The sequence below is a fragment of the Silene latifolia genome, chromosome 5, assembly GCF_048544455.1.
Source record: "Silene latifolia isolate original U9 population chromosome 5, ASM4854445v1, whole genome shotgun sequence".
Lineage (NCBI taxonomy): Eukaryota > Viridiplantae > Streptophyta > Magnoliopsida > Caryophyllales > Caryophyllaceae > Silene > Silene latifolia.
The window spans coordinates 19357283-19377485 of record NC_133530.1 but is presented as its reverse complement, the minus strand read 5'-3'; the positions used below and the strand labels follow the sequence as shown (position 1 = coordinate 19377485).

Genomic DNA, 20203 nt, shown 5'->3' with positions numbered 1-20203 from the left:
CCAATTCAATCTCGCTACCGTCAGATTTACATCCTATTTTTGTCCAGAATAAACAATACGTGAAAGATTTTAATTATGCCAGGAGAAACCCACCTCTGCTAATTTTTCATATTTATTCATCAATGTAAAATTATCATTTGGCTCAAAATCCCTAACCATTCACCTATGTAATTAATTGTTAAACCTCAATTTCCTTATCATTTACTCTAAAATCCGCCACTGCAGATACTTAATCCAACTTATCTCACACAAATATTGCATCACATATATAGCTCCACGAACTGTACTTAAGATTGTTTTTAAGGACCTACACATCTCATAATACACAAGGGCATTCATGTCATTTCACATGCATATGATCAGGTGCTTTTTTAGCTTTGAATCCTCTATATAAGGAAACTATACTTGAGAGAAACTACCAACCAAAACTTCTAAGTTCAGATATCTCCAAGTTTCCCTTCTTATAAAACATACCAAAAGTAATAATAATTCATGAAAAAAAGCAACATTTTGAAAACATGAAGCAAGTATCTTTATTTCATGAATTTGTGAAGAAAACAACACAAATAATATTACCATTTTCATTATTTTCTTTCTTGATTTTGCATCCATCTTGGCTTCCTTTCATGCAATCTTTTATATCCAATTTTTCTACATTTTATTTTCAAATTATTTCCCTTGCGGCCGATAAGAACTACATATTCCTCTTATGTAATGGGATTTTGGTATTTGTTGCTAAGTACTCGTGTCAGACAGTCGACCCTCAACCAGGGTCATTAGACGAGAAGTCAACTTCTGATCCACTGTTGGATCAGAAGTTGACTCTCGTGGATGACGTTGTGGTATACAATCAATACAAGGACGATTACATACAAATAGATGATCAAACCACCTCAGCAGCAGCAGAAGAAGAACAAGAACAAGAAGACGACTATGACTACGATGACAAACATGTACTAGAAGAAGAATTTCCTTATGAAAACATACAAGAGGATATTAATGTTGACATCAAGAAGGAAGAGTACATAATCGAAGAATACCAAAATACTCGTGCATTATTATTCGAGGATGAAGAAAAAGAAGAAGAAGATGCGGAAAAAGAAAAAGAACAAGAACAAGATAATATAATTGCAAATATGAGTACAGAAGATTTAAATAGAAAATTTGATGATTTCATTAAAAAGATGAAAGAGGAGATTAGGTTTGAAGCTCAACAACAACTTATTGTTGTTTAAAATTTAAATTACTAGGAGATTAAATTAATTAATGAGTGACGCCTAACGTTCACTGTATAATACGTAGTAAAATTTTGTTGTGTTAATATTATTGTTCAAGTTTTTCTATTAGGTAAGGTGACGCCTTTTTTATTTGTATGTACATATTTAATACTCGTATAATAACATTAGTAATTCCAAAATATGTTTTTTCGGGTCAAAGGCGCACAAATCAAGGGTTAGTAGAGGCATTTATCCACGCCCTTGAACGTAAATTTTACGTTATTTATTACTGCCTCTGTTTTTTTATATATGATTTTCTCACATTTCGAGACACTCCCTTCTCTCTTTAATATCTCTTAAAATATAAGACAAAATATTATGATATGTATACTCATATGAAAGAGTTTTTCGTAAGAAATTTAATGATACCTTTTTTTTTATTTTTTGAACAAATATATTTTTGTAAATATTAAAATCAAAGGGTTACCTCGTAAATACAAAACGTCATATATAAAAAAATGGAGGGAGTATTATTTTGCTCTACTAAAAATTTTCGGGCCTTAATAATATAAATCTTGGTTACACTACTGGATTTTGGTTATAAATAAAAGTATCCTTGTTGCCTAAGTCACAAATATGAGGGACAAACTAAAGAAGGATCTAATAAGTTGTTTCATGATTATTCAATGATTTGTCCTATTGAGTTTAGGTCATTATTTTCCATCATGTCATAGACTCATAGCTATGTAACAAATAGCTACCACAGAGTAAAATTGTCTAGAATATCCTTACAAATTACAAGTATTAAGTAAAACCGTCTTAATTGTTTATCATTACCAATTTAACATAAACTGTTGTACTATAATATACATCCGTCTCACACAATAATTTTAAATACCATATATTAGACACCCAAAGTACTTTAGCATTAAACAACTGTACTTTAGTCCTAATTAAACATTTAAGTTTGATGTTTCATAAATTAATTCACTTCTTTTGCAATTTGCATATGTGCTACTCAAGAATTGAAATTAAGGTTATATATGTCCTAATCAACACAAATTCTTGCTTAAAAAGGTCTAAAGTAAAAATGCAGTCATAACCGTTTGAAAGAATGTATAAAATAAAATAAAAAAACAGGTTGTGAAAGGTCATAACTAATTAAAACCGTCTTAAGCAAGACTTACTACCTAATCAACTAATTAACTCCTTAAACCATACTTGCATTTTACCAAACAATTATGTATAGGGGATATATCAGTCAATTATTTTGACATTTACAGATCATCTTTTTTTTTTTTTTAGGGAATATGTATGAGGAATTTAGTGAGATTTGGCCGAATATTATTAGAGCACATTTTATTATAAACTAATGATTAGTCAAAGGTCTTATTTACGCCACGCTATCAAACACAACAATATAATCTGTAAATTTGATTTTGTACAACTAACCCTATTCTTAATTACTAAATTTCTATGTCATTTACTGTCAATACAGACATTTAACTATTTTTAATTAACACTATCACTTTACTATGTACGTATGTACTTCGTAATGATATCCGGGAGTCTTTAATCTTTATCCACTTGTTAAGAGATTATTTCATTTTTCATACTAAATAATTTTAATTTGGACCATTCCATTATCAACGTATGGAGTGTCATGGACACACTATCATTTCAACAACATTTTGTTAAAGTACGTTCTCTATTTATGGTGCAAGGAGGGTTATAAAGGCAATTTTAATGTGGACAAAGATTAAAACCAAGACATGAGTACGTAGCATCGCTTATAACGTTATCAATAAAGTTAGTTGATATCTGCACATTTTATTAAAGTACTTCCGTTTTATGTTTTCACCTATGCAAGTTACACCTCTTTGGTTGCATACCGTCTAACAAAGCACGATACTTCAACCCTTCATTTTACATAAAACAAGGAAATTTGAAATAGCACGACACTTTGACACCGACCTTGATTGGCAAACAGCATATTGATAATAAAAAAATTGGTAAACGGAGGCTAAAAAGTAGATTGATCAATCAATATGCTAAAAATGTATGTTTGCTAAATGGTAGATTTGGCAAGTAGATTGATGTGGATCGATCTACCATTTTAACAAGTCAACCGGACCATTTAAAGCCATTATAAACAGTGCGGTTTAGGTTTGGAGTTTGGCCAAACCAAACCGCACCCAAACCGAATTGTTTAGCGGCTTTTAAATACCCCTAGCCACGACTCTTCGACACTATCTATACCTATTGGATACTTTTTTTTATAGTAAATAAATAATAGTCATGATCAGTCCATTGCAGTTTTTACTAGGGGTGGTCAACAGTGCGGGTCGGCTAGGTCCGGGCCGGGCCGGTTCAGGTTTAGGGAGATCCGGAACCGGCCTGGGTAAGGGGGGGACGGGCCGGGTTGAGGCGGGTCGAGGCGGGCCGGGTCAGAAGTGACCCGTGAGGAGGGTCAAGGGTGGGTCAAAGGCGGGTCCGGGTTTGGGCGGGCCGGGTTTGACATTTGGGGACCCGTAACCGGCCCGGATATAGGGCGGGTCGGGGCGGGGCGGGGCGGGGCGGGTCAGGCGGGGCGGGTTCATCAACGGGTCACAAACGGGCCGGGTCCGGGTTAGCAAGGCCGACCCGCACTGTTAACCACCCCTAGTTTTTACAATGAAATAATGAGCAATTCTATTAAGTTGCCTAGAACAATTAAGCAAACTAGTAATAGAGCAAAAGCGGAGCCAAAGTGGCATATATATAAGGCAAATTTAACAAAAATACCCAACCTTTTATATGTCTTCCAGAAATAACCCAACCTTTTAACTTAAACAATAATAATCCAACATTTGTATTTTTGTCACAAAAATATCCCAAAATCTCACCTAAACTAATTTCTACCTAATATTGAGAAATGATATTTTGTAAAATAGTTTCATAAATCTTTATATAAAGTTTATTAACACTACATAAAATCAAATAATCAAGTAGAAAATTAAAAAGATCCAAACTTTCATCTTCACCAAACTTTTTATTCATTGAGAAATCACAAAACATGGCTATCAACTCTACAAATTTTCGGTAACATTAAAAAAGTTTGAAACTTGCAATCTTTTCCAAACTATTTTTTTTTTCAAAAAATTATATATTTGTTTTATTAATCAATTTTCCATTTATAAGTAAGGAAATTATAATTTTTCAAATTTTTTGGTTATGATTTTTTTTAAGTATGATATCGCAAAATAAACTTTATATAAAGATTTATGAAACTATTTTACAAAATATCATTTCTCAATATTAAGTTGAAATTAGTTTAGGTGAGATTTTGGGATATTTTTGTGACAAAAATAAAAAGGTTGGATTATTATTATTTAAGTTAAAAGGTTGGGTTATTTCTGGAAGACATATTAAAGGTTGGGTTATTTTTGTTAAATTTGCCTATATATAAATGTTAAACTACAACATACACCTAATCACAAATTACCTCTCCTTATCCTCCCGTTTCCCACATAAATAAATACTACTGTCATTGATGCATACTCTTGATGAGTTGAGATGAGTTACAACTTTCTAAACCGAGCAATCAAACTTTAGTTCAAATTCAAGGCGAAAGGCTAGTATAATATGTGGGATAGCAGAGGGGAATTCGAACCCGTAAACTATTGTCACGATACTCATCTATCTTAAGTCTTAACCACTAAACTAAAACCTCGTACATAAACTCAACATCTAATATTAATTAGAGCCAAGCTATCAACATATTCGCCACAAGCCTCACTTGTGAAACACCTTTAATGATCGAGTGAATGCGAGTTTATATGAGGGAGATATTCACACTACCACCCTTTATGCTCCGCCCCTAAGCACATAAGTAACACATCAACCCGAAAACTAATCATAAGAACCGGAAATTAAACAATAAAAAGTTTTAGTCATACATGAATCCAAATCCTATGTTATCAATCTTATCTTCATTGAAGAGGTTAACTTGTACTTCAGTTTAAAATGTCATCAATTGAAAACCCAGGTGTAAACGTTACTAATAATTATCCATAATTATCCATGAGACAATCATTTACACATTATACATATACATAATATTGCATTTCAATTATGGGAAGAAATCCACATGTTCCAGTGACAGTTGTTACTAGAGAAAACTTGTGGCTGAATACAACAATTCTCAACGTCAAGTACTAAGTTTTATATTCATGTATTCAGATAAATATCACGAATTCTTGTTTAAAACGATAATATCTGTTTTAAACTTAAAATAGGTTAAATAGGATAGATAAGACAAAGCAAAATGCGTAGAGATCACCAAAAAAAACATGTCGGAATGTTATTTGATCTGTTTATTACAAAATCTTAAAACAAATATGTCCGTCTTAAGAGTATCATATACACATAATACATAATACTCCCTCCTATTCTCTATTTTCTTCCCTATTTCCTAAAACGGATTATTCAGGTTTTCTTCCCCTTTCCTTTTTTGGAAACTTTTAATCTTATTTTATTCATTCCTCTCTCTTATCACTAAACCCCACCCAACTCACAATTCCTTATTTAATTCATAATTATTCATTTCTCTCTCCTATCACCAAACCCCACCCAACTCACAATTCCTTATTTTATTCATTCCTCTCTCCTATCACCAAACCCCACCCAATTCACAATTCATATTTTATTCTCTTCCTTAAATATTGTGCCCCATCCAAAGGGGAAGAAAAAGAAGAATAGGAGGGAGTATTGCATTTCAATTATGGTACAAAATCCACATGTTCAAGTGACAGTAACAAAAGAAAACTTGTGGCTGCTGAATACAACAATTCTCAACGTGAAGTACTAAGTTTTATTATATTTATGTTTGTATTCACATAAATGATTAATATACAATCTTAGTTAATTATTATGAATAAGACTGCAGAGTTACATGGCAAATATAGGTGTTTGACACGAACACAGTTACGGAAAACGACAATGTAAATTATACTAACTTTGATCTTCCTTTGTACATATCAATTAAATGATTAATCAATGCCAATGAATAATAACCATAAGAGTAAGTCAACCAACATATTATTATTATGGATCCCAATATTGGAACACACATCTGGTTAGATCTTATTTGTGTATAATTTTAATTTTTATAAATTTTGAACCATTGTAATAGTAAAACTGGTCAAAATAGGTACTATATATACGGTAACTGTCTAGGTACTAGTTCGTCTTTTTTAACCTGCAAACCTCATATACCCAAGTTACTCACCCAAAAGTGACACACTCGAAATCTTGAAGACATCGACTCAGGTAGAGGTGACAATCGAGCAAGTTGAGTCGGTCAAGCGGGTTGGTCATATCGAGTCCAGGCCATATCGAGTCAACCTATACTTTATCAGATCTGTCAAGTCGGGTTTCCAGTTGATCGGGTCAGGTCTGTTGGGCACTTGCGCCACATCAAGTTTGTGGGCTCTAGTCTCAGGCCACAAAGAACCTCTCCAAGATTGCTCTTGAAAAGACTTGAACCTAAGACCCTTGAAAATTTTACCCAAATTTTAACTACTAGACTCTACCCGTGTCGATTACTAGCCTTTTTTTTAAAAGATTATTGGCTACCGGTTTAATTTGTATTGGCTACTAGTTTAATTTGTCCGATTACTCTCTCCATCTTATTCATTTGTTTATCTTATACTTCGTATTGTATAAGCAAAATCTTACTCTAAACAGGTTTTAAATCCGTCATAATTACGAGTATTAGTGGCTAAGTTAGGTCAATAACATGAATAATTTTAATGCTAGTTTTTTTTAATGTATTCATAATCAAAGTGTTATTGGAACAGTAAGGAGAAAGGTTAATGTCAAAAAAATGATGCTAAGTTTTCTTGTAAATGTTTACTACACCAAACATAAGCTTGATAGAACTCTTGCAGGTCAACTCACAAGTCTATGACACTAAAATATCAACTGATAGTAGATTTACTACGTCTTACGTTCCAACGCCACAATTAGGACACAACCAAATATAGCATTCTTACCACATGCAAATATGCAATGAGTAACAAACAGTGCCACGTAGCTGCCGACATTCACATAGAATAAAAAGAATCACGTATTCTAAATTAAGATTTAAGACCGTTGCATAAAACACTTTCATTAAAAAAATCTATTTATAAAAGCAACTAGCAAACCCAATGATTTGGATTTGTTTCAACTTTCACGATACAACCGTCTTAAATGAGACCAACGAAAAGAATTTATTCATTTTCTAAAGTTCGTTATACCATTATACCAGGTAGGATTTGATACGGTAACAAACCAAGGCTCCCAAGAAAGACAAAAAAAATATAAACATATGCATAACCCATAAGAATGCTAGCATACTTCTGAAAACATTCACATTACCCGAAAGGCGTATCTCCCATATGATTTTCCGTCACGTTTACAAATAGGGTATTTTTGAATGAAGCATAATAGAATAAAATTGAATAGCAGCTAATTTACTGAAATATTTTGATTTCATCATATTTCAAAAACAAAGTAATCCAATGAAAATGGCAAAACAAGGCAGCATTCTTCCAATGACATTGCAAAAATGGCAAAAAAAAATGAACGGTTTGGGCTAAACAGCAAACGTATATCAGACATTACGATACCACTTGCACGAACTGGTGATCGCTATATGACAATTTGACAAAGCAATTGATCGTCATAGAAGTTTGCTCATGGAAGTTTAGACTTAAGAGGAATAAGAACAAATTAAGAAACACTCCAAAGCACTAACATATGAAAAAGACTCGCACCATCTCTCAGTACTTACTTGGTAGCACAAGTGGCTGTTGAATGCATATCTTTATACTTGTGTAGTCCCGTGGTTAACTTCACATCATATTCCAAGTTGTGCTAAATTGGGTCCCAGCAATGTCAGTCGGGTGACTCGGATTGAGTCGGGAGAATGTCTAATCCATTTCTGCATCACAACAAATGAGAAGGTAAATGAGATGACAATTGCAAGTTTAGTACTTGTAAGTTGTAACTCTGCAAGTTGTAACTCGGAGAAAATTGGTATTATCAAACTCGTTTGTGACAGAACTGATAATGCTGACAAATTACATTCAATAGTAAGTAATGGCAGTATCCAGTTTAAAATTACAAGTGGATTAGCGAATGATTACATCGGTACCGTCCTGATATTCATAGGCAGCAGGGAAATAGGAAGTTAGGGAGAAAACAGTAACATTTATTCAATCATTTTACTGGAGAGCTGATAATAAACCTTCATACTAAATCATCAGAAATCTTGTACTAACACTTTTAGCTACAAACAGGATAGTCAAGCTTAAGGGGCCCTAAATTATTCTCTTCTATTAGTCTGTCTATTTGGCTTGTTTCGCAATCGACACAACTATTGTAGGATCCACAAATTTACAAGTCGTTTTCACAGGAATGATTGAAGTTAGTCAGATGGATTGACAATGGAAGAGGATACGAATGGCTTTGTGCAAAACTCAGATCTAGATATTTTTCAACAGAAATAATCTACTGTGCATTATCAGTGAAAGTTTGGCATCATATCTGCACAAAAAGAATAAGAAATGTTGAAATTCAAAATGAACCAAAGACACAAATTACACACATTAACATTGATATGAAAAGAACGCATAAGTGAAATGGAAGGGAGCGTGCTGATAAGTTATTATGCTGAAGCGGCACGTGAAATCCGTTAAAGGACATGAACTCCAAGTGTTCTCGTCGAACAGAATTTTTTTCCATAGATATATGGAATATCTAATTTCATACCAAACAAAGATATTCTTCGCCATATTTAATACTTCCTTGTCTCATTTATATTGTCTGAATTTGACTTTAACGGTCAACCTATAGCAAACTTTGACCATTATTTTCTACAAATGTATGAACATTAATGCAAAATCTATAACATATGATTTACTAAAACAACTATTTTCATATTATGTTTCAGAAGAAACTATAGCATATTTTGATACAATTGCCGACAATGCCGATGGCTTTTGACAAGCAAAGTCAAATGAGAACAATATAAATGGGATGAACAAAGTATTTGTTTTTTTACTTATCTATTAAGAGAGCCATACACTTCATAGGAAATATTATAAGGTGATACATGTAAATGTCGTGTAAATGTCTCTGCCGTTCTGAGGGGTGAACTTTTACACAAAGAAAGAAAGCTAATTGTCTTCTTTGAATTTTACCTGCTTGTTTCCTAGACTTCAACTCCCCCCTTCTGACACACCAACATGTTTAGTACAAATTCAACAAAGAGTACATTTCACTGCTAAATACTTGGTGTTTTCGCAACAGCATATCTGAAAATCATTAACTGAACATATGACAACTAAGGAAAACTGAAGAGGAATAATCAGATAAAGTATCATCAAAGCAGATGATCAGCATTAAACAAACAGATATTAGCTGCCAAAGAAACTACCAATTCGAGTATGCTTATCGAAGATGAGAGCAATTTAATGAAGCAATTGTTGACGAGTTGACATTACCTTTGATTTTAGAAGGCAGATATTTCTCTGACAAATAGGAAAGTGAGTGAACAGACAATGCTTCAATCTCAAATTTCACGCCTTTTTCCAGCATCATCTCTAGTTCCAGTCTTTTATACAAAAGTGGTATTCAGTCAGCAGTAGCAGCAAAAGATCATGGCTACTTAAACAGGCTGGTAAAGATGTACCTCCACTGTAGCTCATTCTGCAGGTAACATCTGCTTAAAATTGCTTCAGTTCTCTTCTTGTCTGACAAGATGATAACAGGGGGGTCAATGACAAAGAATTTGGGCAATTGGGCCGATGTTCTAGATGTAAATTAGGATAGACAGGCGACCTTAATGCTCTATTCACAATGGCAAACTCTTTTTCGGGTGCTAAATTATGAATACCATATATATGAGTTCAATCTACCTTCAGTTGATAGGGGAAGAAGACACTGTGAAGGAAGATCATATCTTTCAGAGTCTGATGTGAAAGCACCAATCCAGCAGATCTCCGGTATACGAAGAAGTTCCGCATCATACGCCATTTCCTTAGAAAACAACAGCGGGAGAAAGAAAACATTACAATTGAAATAGAGAACAAGATCAACACTGAGCACAGAAGATGGAAGTAGAATATTTGTCTATTGACTGCTGCCAACATTAAGAAGTTCTATACTGTTACAGTGTGACTATTCTTTAAGCTTCTTTTACAGACTCTGACTCCCCTCAGACGATTTAGGAGTAAGACCCACGCACATCCACGTGTTTAGTAGCCGTAAAATTCTGAATGTCATTTCTTACTTCCGTGATCATGCTGACAGATGATACAAACAGCAAGAAAGTGGTTTTCAGTAATGCTTAGGTTTACTAACCAGAGAGCCAAACCGATACGTGGTCAGGATGTCAAACCCATATGGATCAGAATCCACCAAGCCATACACAGGAATGCACAACTTCTCAGCAAGGAGACGCAAGAATCTAGTAAGAAAACATTTACGCATATAATTATGTACATGGAAGAGATCGCTAACTGGCAAAGTAATACACACACAACATTAAGCAGCTAAGAGGGCAAGAGATACCTTCTTGTAGGAATATCTGGGTATCCTCGCCCCTGTAAAAGCTACAGTCAACACTTACATTGAGTAGAATTTACCAAAAAGAAAAAGGTTGCCGCACTTGCCGTAATAACAATGCATTGGTTGAAGCTGCAGAACCGATCATTAGCCAAACGCTGAAAAACTGTGTGTGTTGACAGGTATTAGTTTGTTAAAAAAACTGGATTTTATTTGAAGATCAATGATAGAAAGATCGTACCTGACTCCTTTTCAATTACTAAGATGTATCGAGCAAAGCTGAGGATATCTAAAACCATGAGTCAATGAAATTAACAATCAACAGCACCACTCGTATACTTATGGGCGTTTTGGCAAACACCCGAATTGGTGGGTAAGTGAATCAAATGCAAGTGTTTCTCAACAGTGGTAGACCGAGAGTAAACTTTTAAGCATGAAATATTCACAATTATGTATATTGAGCCATCATTCATCTTGAAACAGAACTTTTATAGAATTGGATATCTTGAATATCTTCAACTTGAACCGGAATAGATTGAGCCTGAAAACAAATGGATATGGTGTAAATCTGAACTATCTTCCGTTTAATGGCACTGAATATTGTGGTCACTTACAGTATTAGGACTTGATAGACAGTCACATTTCTTTCCATCTTCCGTAAATCTTATCCAGCCCATCACCAGTCTGAAAAGAGCCAAAGTAAACACATATAAAAGAAAACTGCTTCTGAAGTATGTTTCAAAATTTGACGACACAATCAGCAAGAATCATGGTGCCTGCAGATAATAAGATTCTGCACGCAGTTTGCCTACATAGTTGCACCGTCTGTTCAAAGATAAAATTAATACTCTATCCCTTGCCATACTTGTCAAAAGGTCAACGTCAATTAGCGATTGTCCATTAAATTGAATTTTTTATTTAAAAAAAAAATGATCAGACAAAAAATGCATCATTTCGTTTCCACCTTAGAAATTTTGTAATTGCTTGCAACCAACTAAGCATCATGAGACAAAACAGAGCAAGAAGAACTGAAGGAGAAAATCTGAACAAGTGTAGATGTAGATACCCTTTTGCAACAGACACCTGCAGAAATGTGAAGTACAGTGTAAGACTGTAAGTACCCAAACAAATGAATTTCAAAAATATGATAGTATACAGAACTAAACAAAGGAAACAAATTTAGTAATTGTAGTTTCTTTTTTACTTTTTAAAATATTATTATATGAGACAACATAAAGCAACTCGAAAGTCACTCATTCAAGTGTACCCTAGAGTCCTACACACTGCACCCCAAACCCTACAATTTACGTTTAACCAAACCAGTCTTTGATCAACAACAACATTACCCGACTGCCTCAAGGGCTCCCACAAATAGCGGATGTACGCACCCTTACCCGTGAGTTAACAACGCACCAACCTTTTTCCAAGTGACACAAACAAATCTTTGATCAATTAATGGAAATGTGTGATAAAGACCTACTCAGCAAATCAAGAAATTTGTAGGCAATAATATGAGGGAGCAGGTACGTATCATTTTGATGATGGAATCTCAACAAATGCACTTTATATGACTAAACTATACAAAGGCAATTCTAAGAGAGCTGCATGACTGGATCGACTGCCTACCTCATTGCTCCGTTTCATTATGAAGGAGCCATTAAACATGGTTAAAAAGATTCCAATTGAATTTATGGACGAATATGGCAGAACTTTACAGTGTATTAAACATATATCAGAAATTTAGCCAGTTAAGCACAAAACATGAAGGATAAAGTACAATACCACATTGAGGTTGTGACGGCTGCATTCAAGAAGTATACATATATCATTTATGGCTCGGTCAACAACAGACTGATCTGCATAGAAAAAAGGATTTCGCTCAGTTTTCCAGAGCAATATGATAACCCCTATTTCTTTACTCACGAGTCGCGAGTCTACACAATATGATAACCCCATTACAAGAGGACGTAAATGTACACCATTAGAGCAGTGAAAGAAGCCTCTAAACTTGAAGTAAAACGTAAAAGTTCGAATTATAAATGTTCAGCTGTGGACTGTAACCACCTGAAAAAATAGATGGATATGTATAATATATATCCCGTTTTGACGCATGTCTGTTTTCTTGTAGAAGCTGCTGGACAATAAGTAACACCCTTAGGAGAACATCTGTGGAAGGAGAAGGTTCATCAAAAACAGCATTTTCACAGAAAGCATAGCGTATATGAAATCTTTTAACTCTGATTAAATTCAAACTCCTAATTTCAACATAGTCCAAAACTCCAAATGGCGATTAGCACTTACTAGTCCTATGCGCATGAGATTGTTTTCTCAGGGTGAGCGTCTCTACTCCTGTGGGCATACCAGAACTGCAGAGACTACATACAACAGTAGATCAAAGTACATGCAACAGTAGATCAAAGTGAAAACACTAAATACCATCACTTTCATTTTTCAAACAAAAGGCTTAGAAGAATACAAGTTTTACGTTTTGCGATCATATAAACGTATGTAAAGTGCTTTAGCAAGCAAAAAACAAAGTGAGGCAAGGCCATACTTTATGAACACCTAAGCTAGAACACAAATTATAGGACAATACTGTCTTGTAGTGTGAGACGGTCCTTTTTGTAAGTAATAAATGAGTGTTTTATACGGAGTATATAGAAGGACTGTCTCGGTCAGTCTCACACTGTTTGACGGTTTTATACACAATAATTATTAAAACTAGAAGCCAGATAAATCCTTAATCACTCAACAATCATTTGGCGATAAACCGATAAGAGGACATTCATATGCTCCATCCTAAGCTGAGTAATTAGCAATTTAGCATATGTTTTGAATATCGTCAGCAACACCAATCCACAACCGAGTTATCAAGGTTTAGGAGCTTCTTTTACCGCATTTTGGGGTAATATACGCCGCAATTAGCGACAATCATAACGCAACTTCCCTTACTCTTTACATAACAGAAATTACCAAATCACAAGCTCAATTTAACAGTTCACTGTGTTAATCACGCAATTAAATAATCGTTTATCTGAATTAAAACAGCGATTAAAGAGACAAAACAACAATTATACCAATTATCAACCGAATTACTGCAATATGTTCGGAATTTATTGACGGAAATCACTGGCGATCGACCGTTGCAAAGTTCTATAACAATCGAGCGAACGAAACCTAGAATTGGGGAACACGATGCATGCATTAAAAACCTAAAATATTTTTAAATAAATTGAAAGTAATAGAAGGATTTAGCATGATAGAACGATTAATTTTACCTCGGATTTTGTGAAGTAAGTCGCTGGATTTCGGATTTAAACGGTTTCCCTCCATTTTCAGTCTTTTTGGTCCTACTGTTCTTTTCTGGAATTCAAGTATTTATACCTCCCAGTTTTCGTGGTCTCTCAATAGCTTTAATGAGAAACCGTCTCTCAAGTTATTGTATTCCTCTAATTCTTTTTCAGCCTCGATGCTATTGCTGGCTTTTAGATTGTTTGGGCTGCTTGGTTTTTCTCTGGATCTTAAAACTTAGAAGGCCTGTTTGGTATACCGTAATCTATTTCGTTTACTGTAACTACATATTTATTCCCAACAGTTATAGTGAATATAGTCGTAATCCGAACCTGACCTATTAGTTGTTAAAATAAAAGGAGCCGAACCACGTTCTTGGTTTCTGCCGGCATAAAATATGAGAACATATTTCAATTGATCTCATGCAAAACACAATCAACTATCACGTATTCACGCAGATTCATTCACAGCAAAGCTCCAGAGACCAGAATAATTATCGTTTAACACGTCCAAAAAACCAATACTGACTTAGTCATCTAATCACCCTTAAGCTTAAGCTATATAAATCACCATTTTTGGTCAGTCTATAATGCAGAGAATCCACCATAAATTTTGCTATTTCTTCTTGTATTTAAAACTACGTGCACATTCTTACCGTTCCTGGTATGTAACACCCATCTTCTCGTGTATTTTTTTTTTCCTTTATTCTGTATTTTTTACTTAAAAGAATCATAAATTCATAATTATTGTTTGAATTTTTAACTTTCTCGAGTTATGTTAGCAATTTTCTATAATTCAATCAAAGACTTATGTTAGATGATTCCATCTCATTTTTATGGTCTCCATTGAATCTTGGTCAAACCATGTCAAATTTGACTAATTTTCCGTGATAATATAGTCCAAGTAGTGGCGGAATTGAGGGGTGCTTGCCGCTTGAATTATGAAGAAATTGGAATTTTAGTTGAAATGTTCAAATATTTTTTTAATGACGAGGGGCGCTACTTTTGGTGCGCGGTAGGTAAACTCCAAGTATACGTAATAGCCTGCAAACCACATATATCAGGTGACAAGTAAACTACCCGAGAATGACAGACTCAAAGTCTAAAAAGCATAAACTCAGGTCATAAACATTCCACAAGATTACTCTTGAGGAGGCTTGAACCTAAGCCCTTGAGAATTTTCATTTTTTGTTCCTAATTTATATATCTTGTAACATTAATAGTTTCCACTTTAAACTTTCTCTCCCCTTATATATAAATCATGGTTAGTCACCAAGTCTAAGGCTATGTTTGGCAAGGTATTTCAGGTACCTGATTTGACCAAACAACCTGATTTGACTAATATTTCAGGTAGTTGTTTTACCTAGTGTTGTTTGGTAAAGTGATTTCAGGTACCTGAAACGACTTTTCAGGTACCTGAAATGAAAAGCCACTCAAGGTAGCTTTTTAATGTTTCAGGTAGCTGAAATGTTCTACTTTACATATTTACCCTTTATCTAAATTAATTTAGTATAATTATTAATTGTCCTTTTATGTCATTTTACAAAAAATCAGTTACCTTTTCAGTTAGTTTTACCAAACATTTTACAATTAATCAGCTATCTTATCAGTTTTCAATTTTCAGCTAGCTTTTCAGGTACCTTTTTAATTTCAGCCACCTTATCAGGTTTTAGGTACCTTTTCAGGTTTCAGGTACCTTTTCAGTCAGTTTTACCAAACAGAGCCTAACAGGGTAAATATTGTTTGATGATGGCTATGAAATTATTTGCGAGTATTTGGATAATTATGGTAAACGGTAAAAGTATATTTTGACAATGGCTATGAGATAGTACTAATTCATCTCAGTTTTATTATTGCCATTTGTTTTTTTTACTGTCGACCTATATCAATTTGATCATAAGTTCTCCAAATACATGTGAAGTAGTAGTAGAAATTGTTTGATTTTCTCGACATAATTTTCATAAATGTGCCATCGGGAAACAGCCTTCCCCCTTCTTGTATCAGTACTAACGCAAGGACAAGGTGGCCGGCTGCGTACCTATAACCCCTGTAGCATGCCATTTGTAAGAGTCCTCAAGGCGAGCCTCTACTGTATTTACCTGCAGGTTGAAGTTTGAGAAACTGTCGATCTTTCTGTGTAAGGTATTCTGATCTTTACACAACTTCGGCGTCTTTTCAGGCCATCTGTACAGCTTGGTGGGATTGAATTACCGCAATGGAAAACCAGAGGAGCTTACAGGAACCCTTATTACCTTCACATAATTCCTCACTTGGACACCAGCAGAAGGATGTTACCAAGCGAAAGAAACTTCGAAGATCTAGAAGTGCTCCCATCATAGTATGTATACCTAGAGACATTCATTCTAATGAGCCTGTTCCAACTCCGGAACCCCGCTTTCCAAAGCTGCACCCAAGTGTTAGAAGAGTTACTGCATTCTTGACCATTTACCTTGGTATTGGGGCAATTTGCTTTTACATGGTCACTGATCAACTTAGTGGTAAAAAGACAACTCCTATAGTTGATGCTCTATATTTTTGTGTCGTTACCATGACGACAGTAGGATACGGAGATCTTGTCCCTCGGACTGCCCTCGCCAAGCTCCTTGCTTGTGCCTTTGTCTTCTCAGGGATGGCTTTGATTGTGTTGGTCCTCAGCAAGGCCGCGGATTACTTGGTCGAGAAACAAGAGGGATTAATCAAAAGTGCACGGAGAATGCGCAGAAAATTCCGTCCAGATGACATTCTGAAAGAGATTGAAACAAAGAAAGTTAAACATAAGTGTGTAGTGACCAGTATAGTTCTTTTCTTACTACAGGTTACTGGGATACTCTTCCTGATTTTCGTCGAGAAATTGGATTTTCTTGATGCATTTTACTGTGTTTGTGTTACTATGACATCCTTAGGTTATGGAGATAATAGCTTCTCGACAAAGCGCGGCCGTATATTTGCAGTACTATGGATTCTGACCAGTACAATTTGCGTAGCACAGCTCTTCCTTTACCTTGCAGAGCTAAACACGGAAAGAAGGCAAAATGATCTAATTAAATGGGTACTTTCTCGACGTGTGACTATTGTTGATCTCGAGGATGCTGATATCGACCATGATGGCGTTGTCAAGTAAGTTTCTACCTGTTACTTCTTCCTATTCTCTGAAATCGCTTACTTTGACAGAAATACTAAAACTGACAAAAATTGAAATGGGTTTATTTCGCCGAAAAGAAAATGGTGCATTTCTGAAAAATAGGATTCAGTTCATGAAAAAACATTTACTCTTGTCATTTGTGTCATTCTTTTTTCCCTGGATGTCTTACTTGCAGTGCTGCTGAATTTGTGCTGTATAAGCTCAAGCAGATGAGAAAAATAAGTCAAGATGATGTATTACGGGTGTTGAAAGAATTTGAAGAACTGGATGTGAATCAGGCAGGATCACTGTCTATTTTCGACTTAACATTTGCTGATTGATCGCTAAAAGATGAAGCAATGGACTCGGAAAAATTCAGAATAAACATTTTCGCAAGATATGGAGTGTTTGATCTGTATATATCTGAATGCAGGGATGCTTGTTACCAAAATACACTCAGTAGGATAGTAAACTCAACTCTATTCACATATATGACTTATACTTTTCATCTCGGTTCACCTAATAACTTCCATTTTCACTACTTGTACAATAAAATGGCCTTGTTCTGTTTTTAAAGGGTAAACAGACCGCTTGTAATTTTTCACCTAATAACTTCCATTTTCACCTAGACTCACTCAGACAGCCAAGCAAAGATGGTAGCAGATACACAGACATTATAATACTAAGACTCCCTCCAAACACCGACTAGTCTTTACGACTGTTACCCTAACATTCTAATTATAATCCTAATCCAAAATATGTGACTCACACAGACACCACACGCTTGATTAACACTTTGTCCTCAAATGTGTGAAATAAGACAAAAACAACGTAAGATGAAAGGGAGCACCTTGAAAGCTCAAGAATCCGAGGATGAACTAGCGCCACATGACCGAGCCTCACGTACCGCTCTCCTAGCCAACCGGGCTTGCTCATTAGCAGCGAGCTCATCATAAAACTCTTTAGAAGGCTCCACATACCCATCTGGATGCCTTGTCAAGTAAAATCGGTTCACACACCGGCTCACCTCAACGGAAAGACGAGTGTTATCCAAAGTCTCCCTCAACATATCCTCCATCTTCTCCCTCCAATCACGCCACTGCACAAAATCTGAGGAATTTGACGGACCAACCTCCTCAGCTGGAGGAGATACTCGCGGTGCCGCCCTAGCCTCAACAGCAGGAGACACTCGCGTTGCCGCCCTAGAAGTAACACGCTCGGGAACTCGAAATAATCCATTCATATCCGAGTGAATGTGGAAGTGGGCGGGAGTGGGTCCCAAAGGTAGAGGCCGTTCCTCAGGTGGAGGTAACCGTAAGTAGTAATGATGATTGGTCCCCAGGGTCCAAATATACTCACCATCTTCAGCAATAAACACAATCATGTCACACGCTTTCATAAACTCTATATTGATAGAAATTTCGCCTCCAACCCTATCCTTAGGCTCTTCAATTTGGAAGTAACGGGCAAGCAAAGTAACCATGCCCCCTAACGGAATATTCCCAGAAGCAGCCCCTTGGTGTTTCTTACAGCCGTTAAGAAAGATCTCCACCCAATCCGGATGACTATGGCATTCAGTCATCATTGCCCACAAATAACTCAAATCAGCTCGAGGTAAGTGTGTCTGTTCACCCTTGCACAAGAAGGTGGAAGTCAACACCCTATGAACATAGCGAAGGCCAGGGTGCGGGATGTCAGCATTCTTAGCACTCTTCTCATTAGACAAAGGATAAGCTTGTCCCGAAATAGCCTTCCAAAAACCATCCACCTCTCTGTCACTCAACTTCCGAAATTCCTCATGCCCCGTCTCAGCTATACCAAAGATCTCTCGTAATTGTGCAAAACTCAACTCCCTCTCCTCGCCCTCAAGGTGAAACGTAATTCTAGGCGGGTCATCATCTTTGTGTATTTCTAGAGTGGCCAGAAACTCTAAAGTAAAACGTCGAAAGGTAGGTGCTTGAATTTCACAAAATGCTGTCAACCCAATTCGATCAAACAACTCCTTCACCGCGCTTTTAAGCCCTAATTCATCAAGGGAATCGGTATCGACAAACTTAGTACCGAGAATACTCCTATCATACAAGATTTTCCATGTCTCTTTATGTTCCAAACTCAAGTTTTTGCACCCCATGAAATCCACAACCGTTTTCTTTTGCTTCTTAGAAGCCATCTTAACCGAATACACTACTAAGTACTAACCAAAATCGTAGCGAAAAGACGAAAACCAACCACAACAATGTGCACAATTTCTAAAGCGAAAACGGAAGTAATTCAAATTAACTCAAACGAGAGAAAGAGTGAGTGAAAATTCATACCAAACCGTAATGCAAGGCTGTTAAGTTGTTGCGGCGGTCGTTAAACACAACCCGGAAACTGGAAGAATGACGAAATGTACCCAAAACAAAATACCTGTCGACGGTTTTAATTAATTTTTGAATTTTGAGAATCCCCAATTGTTAGGGTTTGCTAATGTATCGTGTTTTGGGTGAAAGAAGAGGTATTGATGAGTTTGTTAAGGGGAAACAAGGGTGAAGATTTGGGGGAGTAACAATGGCGAAATGGTGAAGCAGGAAGGGTTTTGAAGTGAGAGTTTTTGAAATTCTGAAATTCGAAGGGGCAAAAGAAAGAAAGATGAGTTGGTCTCTTTTGACCGTTTAAGGGGCATTTGGTTCGCATAAATGTATCAGTATGGAATCAGGAATTATATGAGAGTGGTATGGGTTTGGAACTCCATACTTAATACCTTGTGTTTGGTTCAATTCAGGAATGAGGAATCAAAACGTTTTGTGTTCTATTTTATTGACTTTGATTTATTTATTTACTTTTGTACTCTGTATTAATTTTCTCCTTTAAATTTTCATATATTAATTAGTTAAAAATTGTATATAATTTTTTTTTTAGTATTTTGATAGTTTTATTCTTAAATGTATTGAAAATGTAGAAGAAAAATGATTGTATTTTTTATCGGAAAAAAGAGCTTA

General features: G+C 35.6%; 4 protein-coding genes across 6 annotated transcripts; 2 read left to right on the top strand and 2 right to left on the bottom strand.

Annotated features, from left to right (window-relative positions):
- Window positions 1-441: 441 nt before the first annotated feature.
- LOC141655966 (uncharacterized) lies at window positions 442-1373 on the top strand. The gene has a single exon (XM_074462944.1). It carries the CDS (start codon window positions 519-521, stop codon window positions 1233-1235), a length of 717 nt encoding a protein of 238 aa, XP_074319045.1. The 5' UTR covers window positions 442-518; the 3' UTR covers window positions 1236-1373.
- A 6396-nt stretch (window positions 1374-7769) lies between these two features.
- Window positions 7770-14359, bottom strand: LOC141656975 (meiotic recombination protein SPO11-1). Of its 3 annotated transcripts, none has more exons than XM_074464070.1 (17): window positions 14090-14359; window positions 13889-13988; window positions 13113-13186; window positions 12876-12977; window positions 12594-12667; window positions 11776-11894; window positions 11426-11495; window positions 11318-11352; window positions 11053-11102; window positions 10919-10977; window positions 10818-10849; window positions 10608-10713; window positions 10163-10283; window positions 9937-9997; window positions 9749-9858; window positions 9446-9559; window positions 7770-8184 (listed from the first exon to the last, which is right to left on the bottom strand). In XM_074464070.1, the coding sequence occupies exons 1-16, from the start codon at window positions 14142-14144 to the stop codon at window positions 9495-9497; spliced, it is 1233 nt and encodes a 410-aa protein (XP_074320171.1). In that variant the 5' UTR covers window positions 14145-14359; the 3' UTR covers window positions 7770-8184; window positions 9446-9494. The 3 variants fall into 3 exon arrangements, with proteins under 3 accessions (XP_074320171.1, XP_074320173.1, XP_074320172.1); XM_074464072.1 differs by having other exon boundaries at window positions 11878-11894; window positions 14090-14356; XM_074464071.1 differs by lacking the exon at window positions 9446-9559 and having other exon boundaries at window positions 14090-14356.
- Window positions 14360-15907: 1548 nt separating this feature from the next.
- Window positions 15908-19873, bottom strand: LOC141656973 (uncharacterized). The gene is made up of 2 exons (XM_074464067.1): window positions 18073-19873; window positions 15908-16844 (listed from the first exon to the last, which is right to left on the bottom strand). The coding sequence occupies exon 1, from the start codon at window positions 19390-19392 to the stop codon at window positions 18082-18084; it is 1311 nt and encodes a 436-aa protein (XP_074320168.1). The 5' UTR covers window positions 19393-19873; the 3' UTR covers window positions 15908-16844; window positions 18073-18081.
- On the top strand, window positions 16317-18063 carry LOC141656974 (two-pore potassium channel 1-like). Its single transcript, XM_074464068.1, has 2 exons — window positions 16317-17218; window positions 17419-18063. Exons 1-2 carry the CDS (start codon window positions 16317-16319, stop codon window positions 17561-17563), a joined length of 1047 nt encoding a protein of 348 aa, XP_074320169.1. The 3' UTR covers window positions 17564-18063.
- Window positions 19874-20203: the final 330 nt, after the last annotated feature.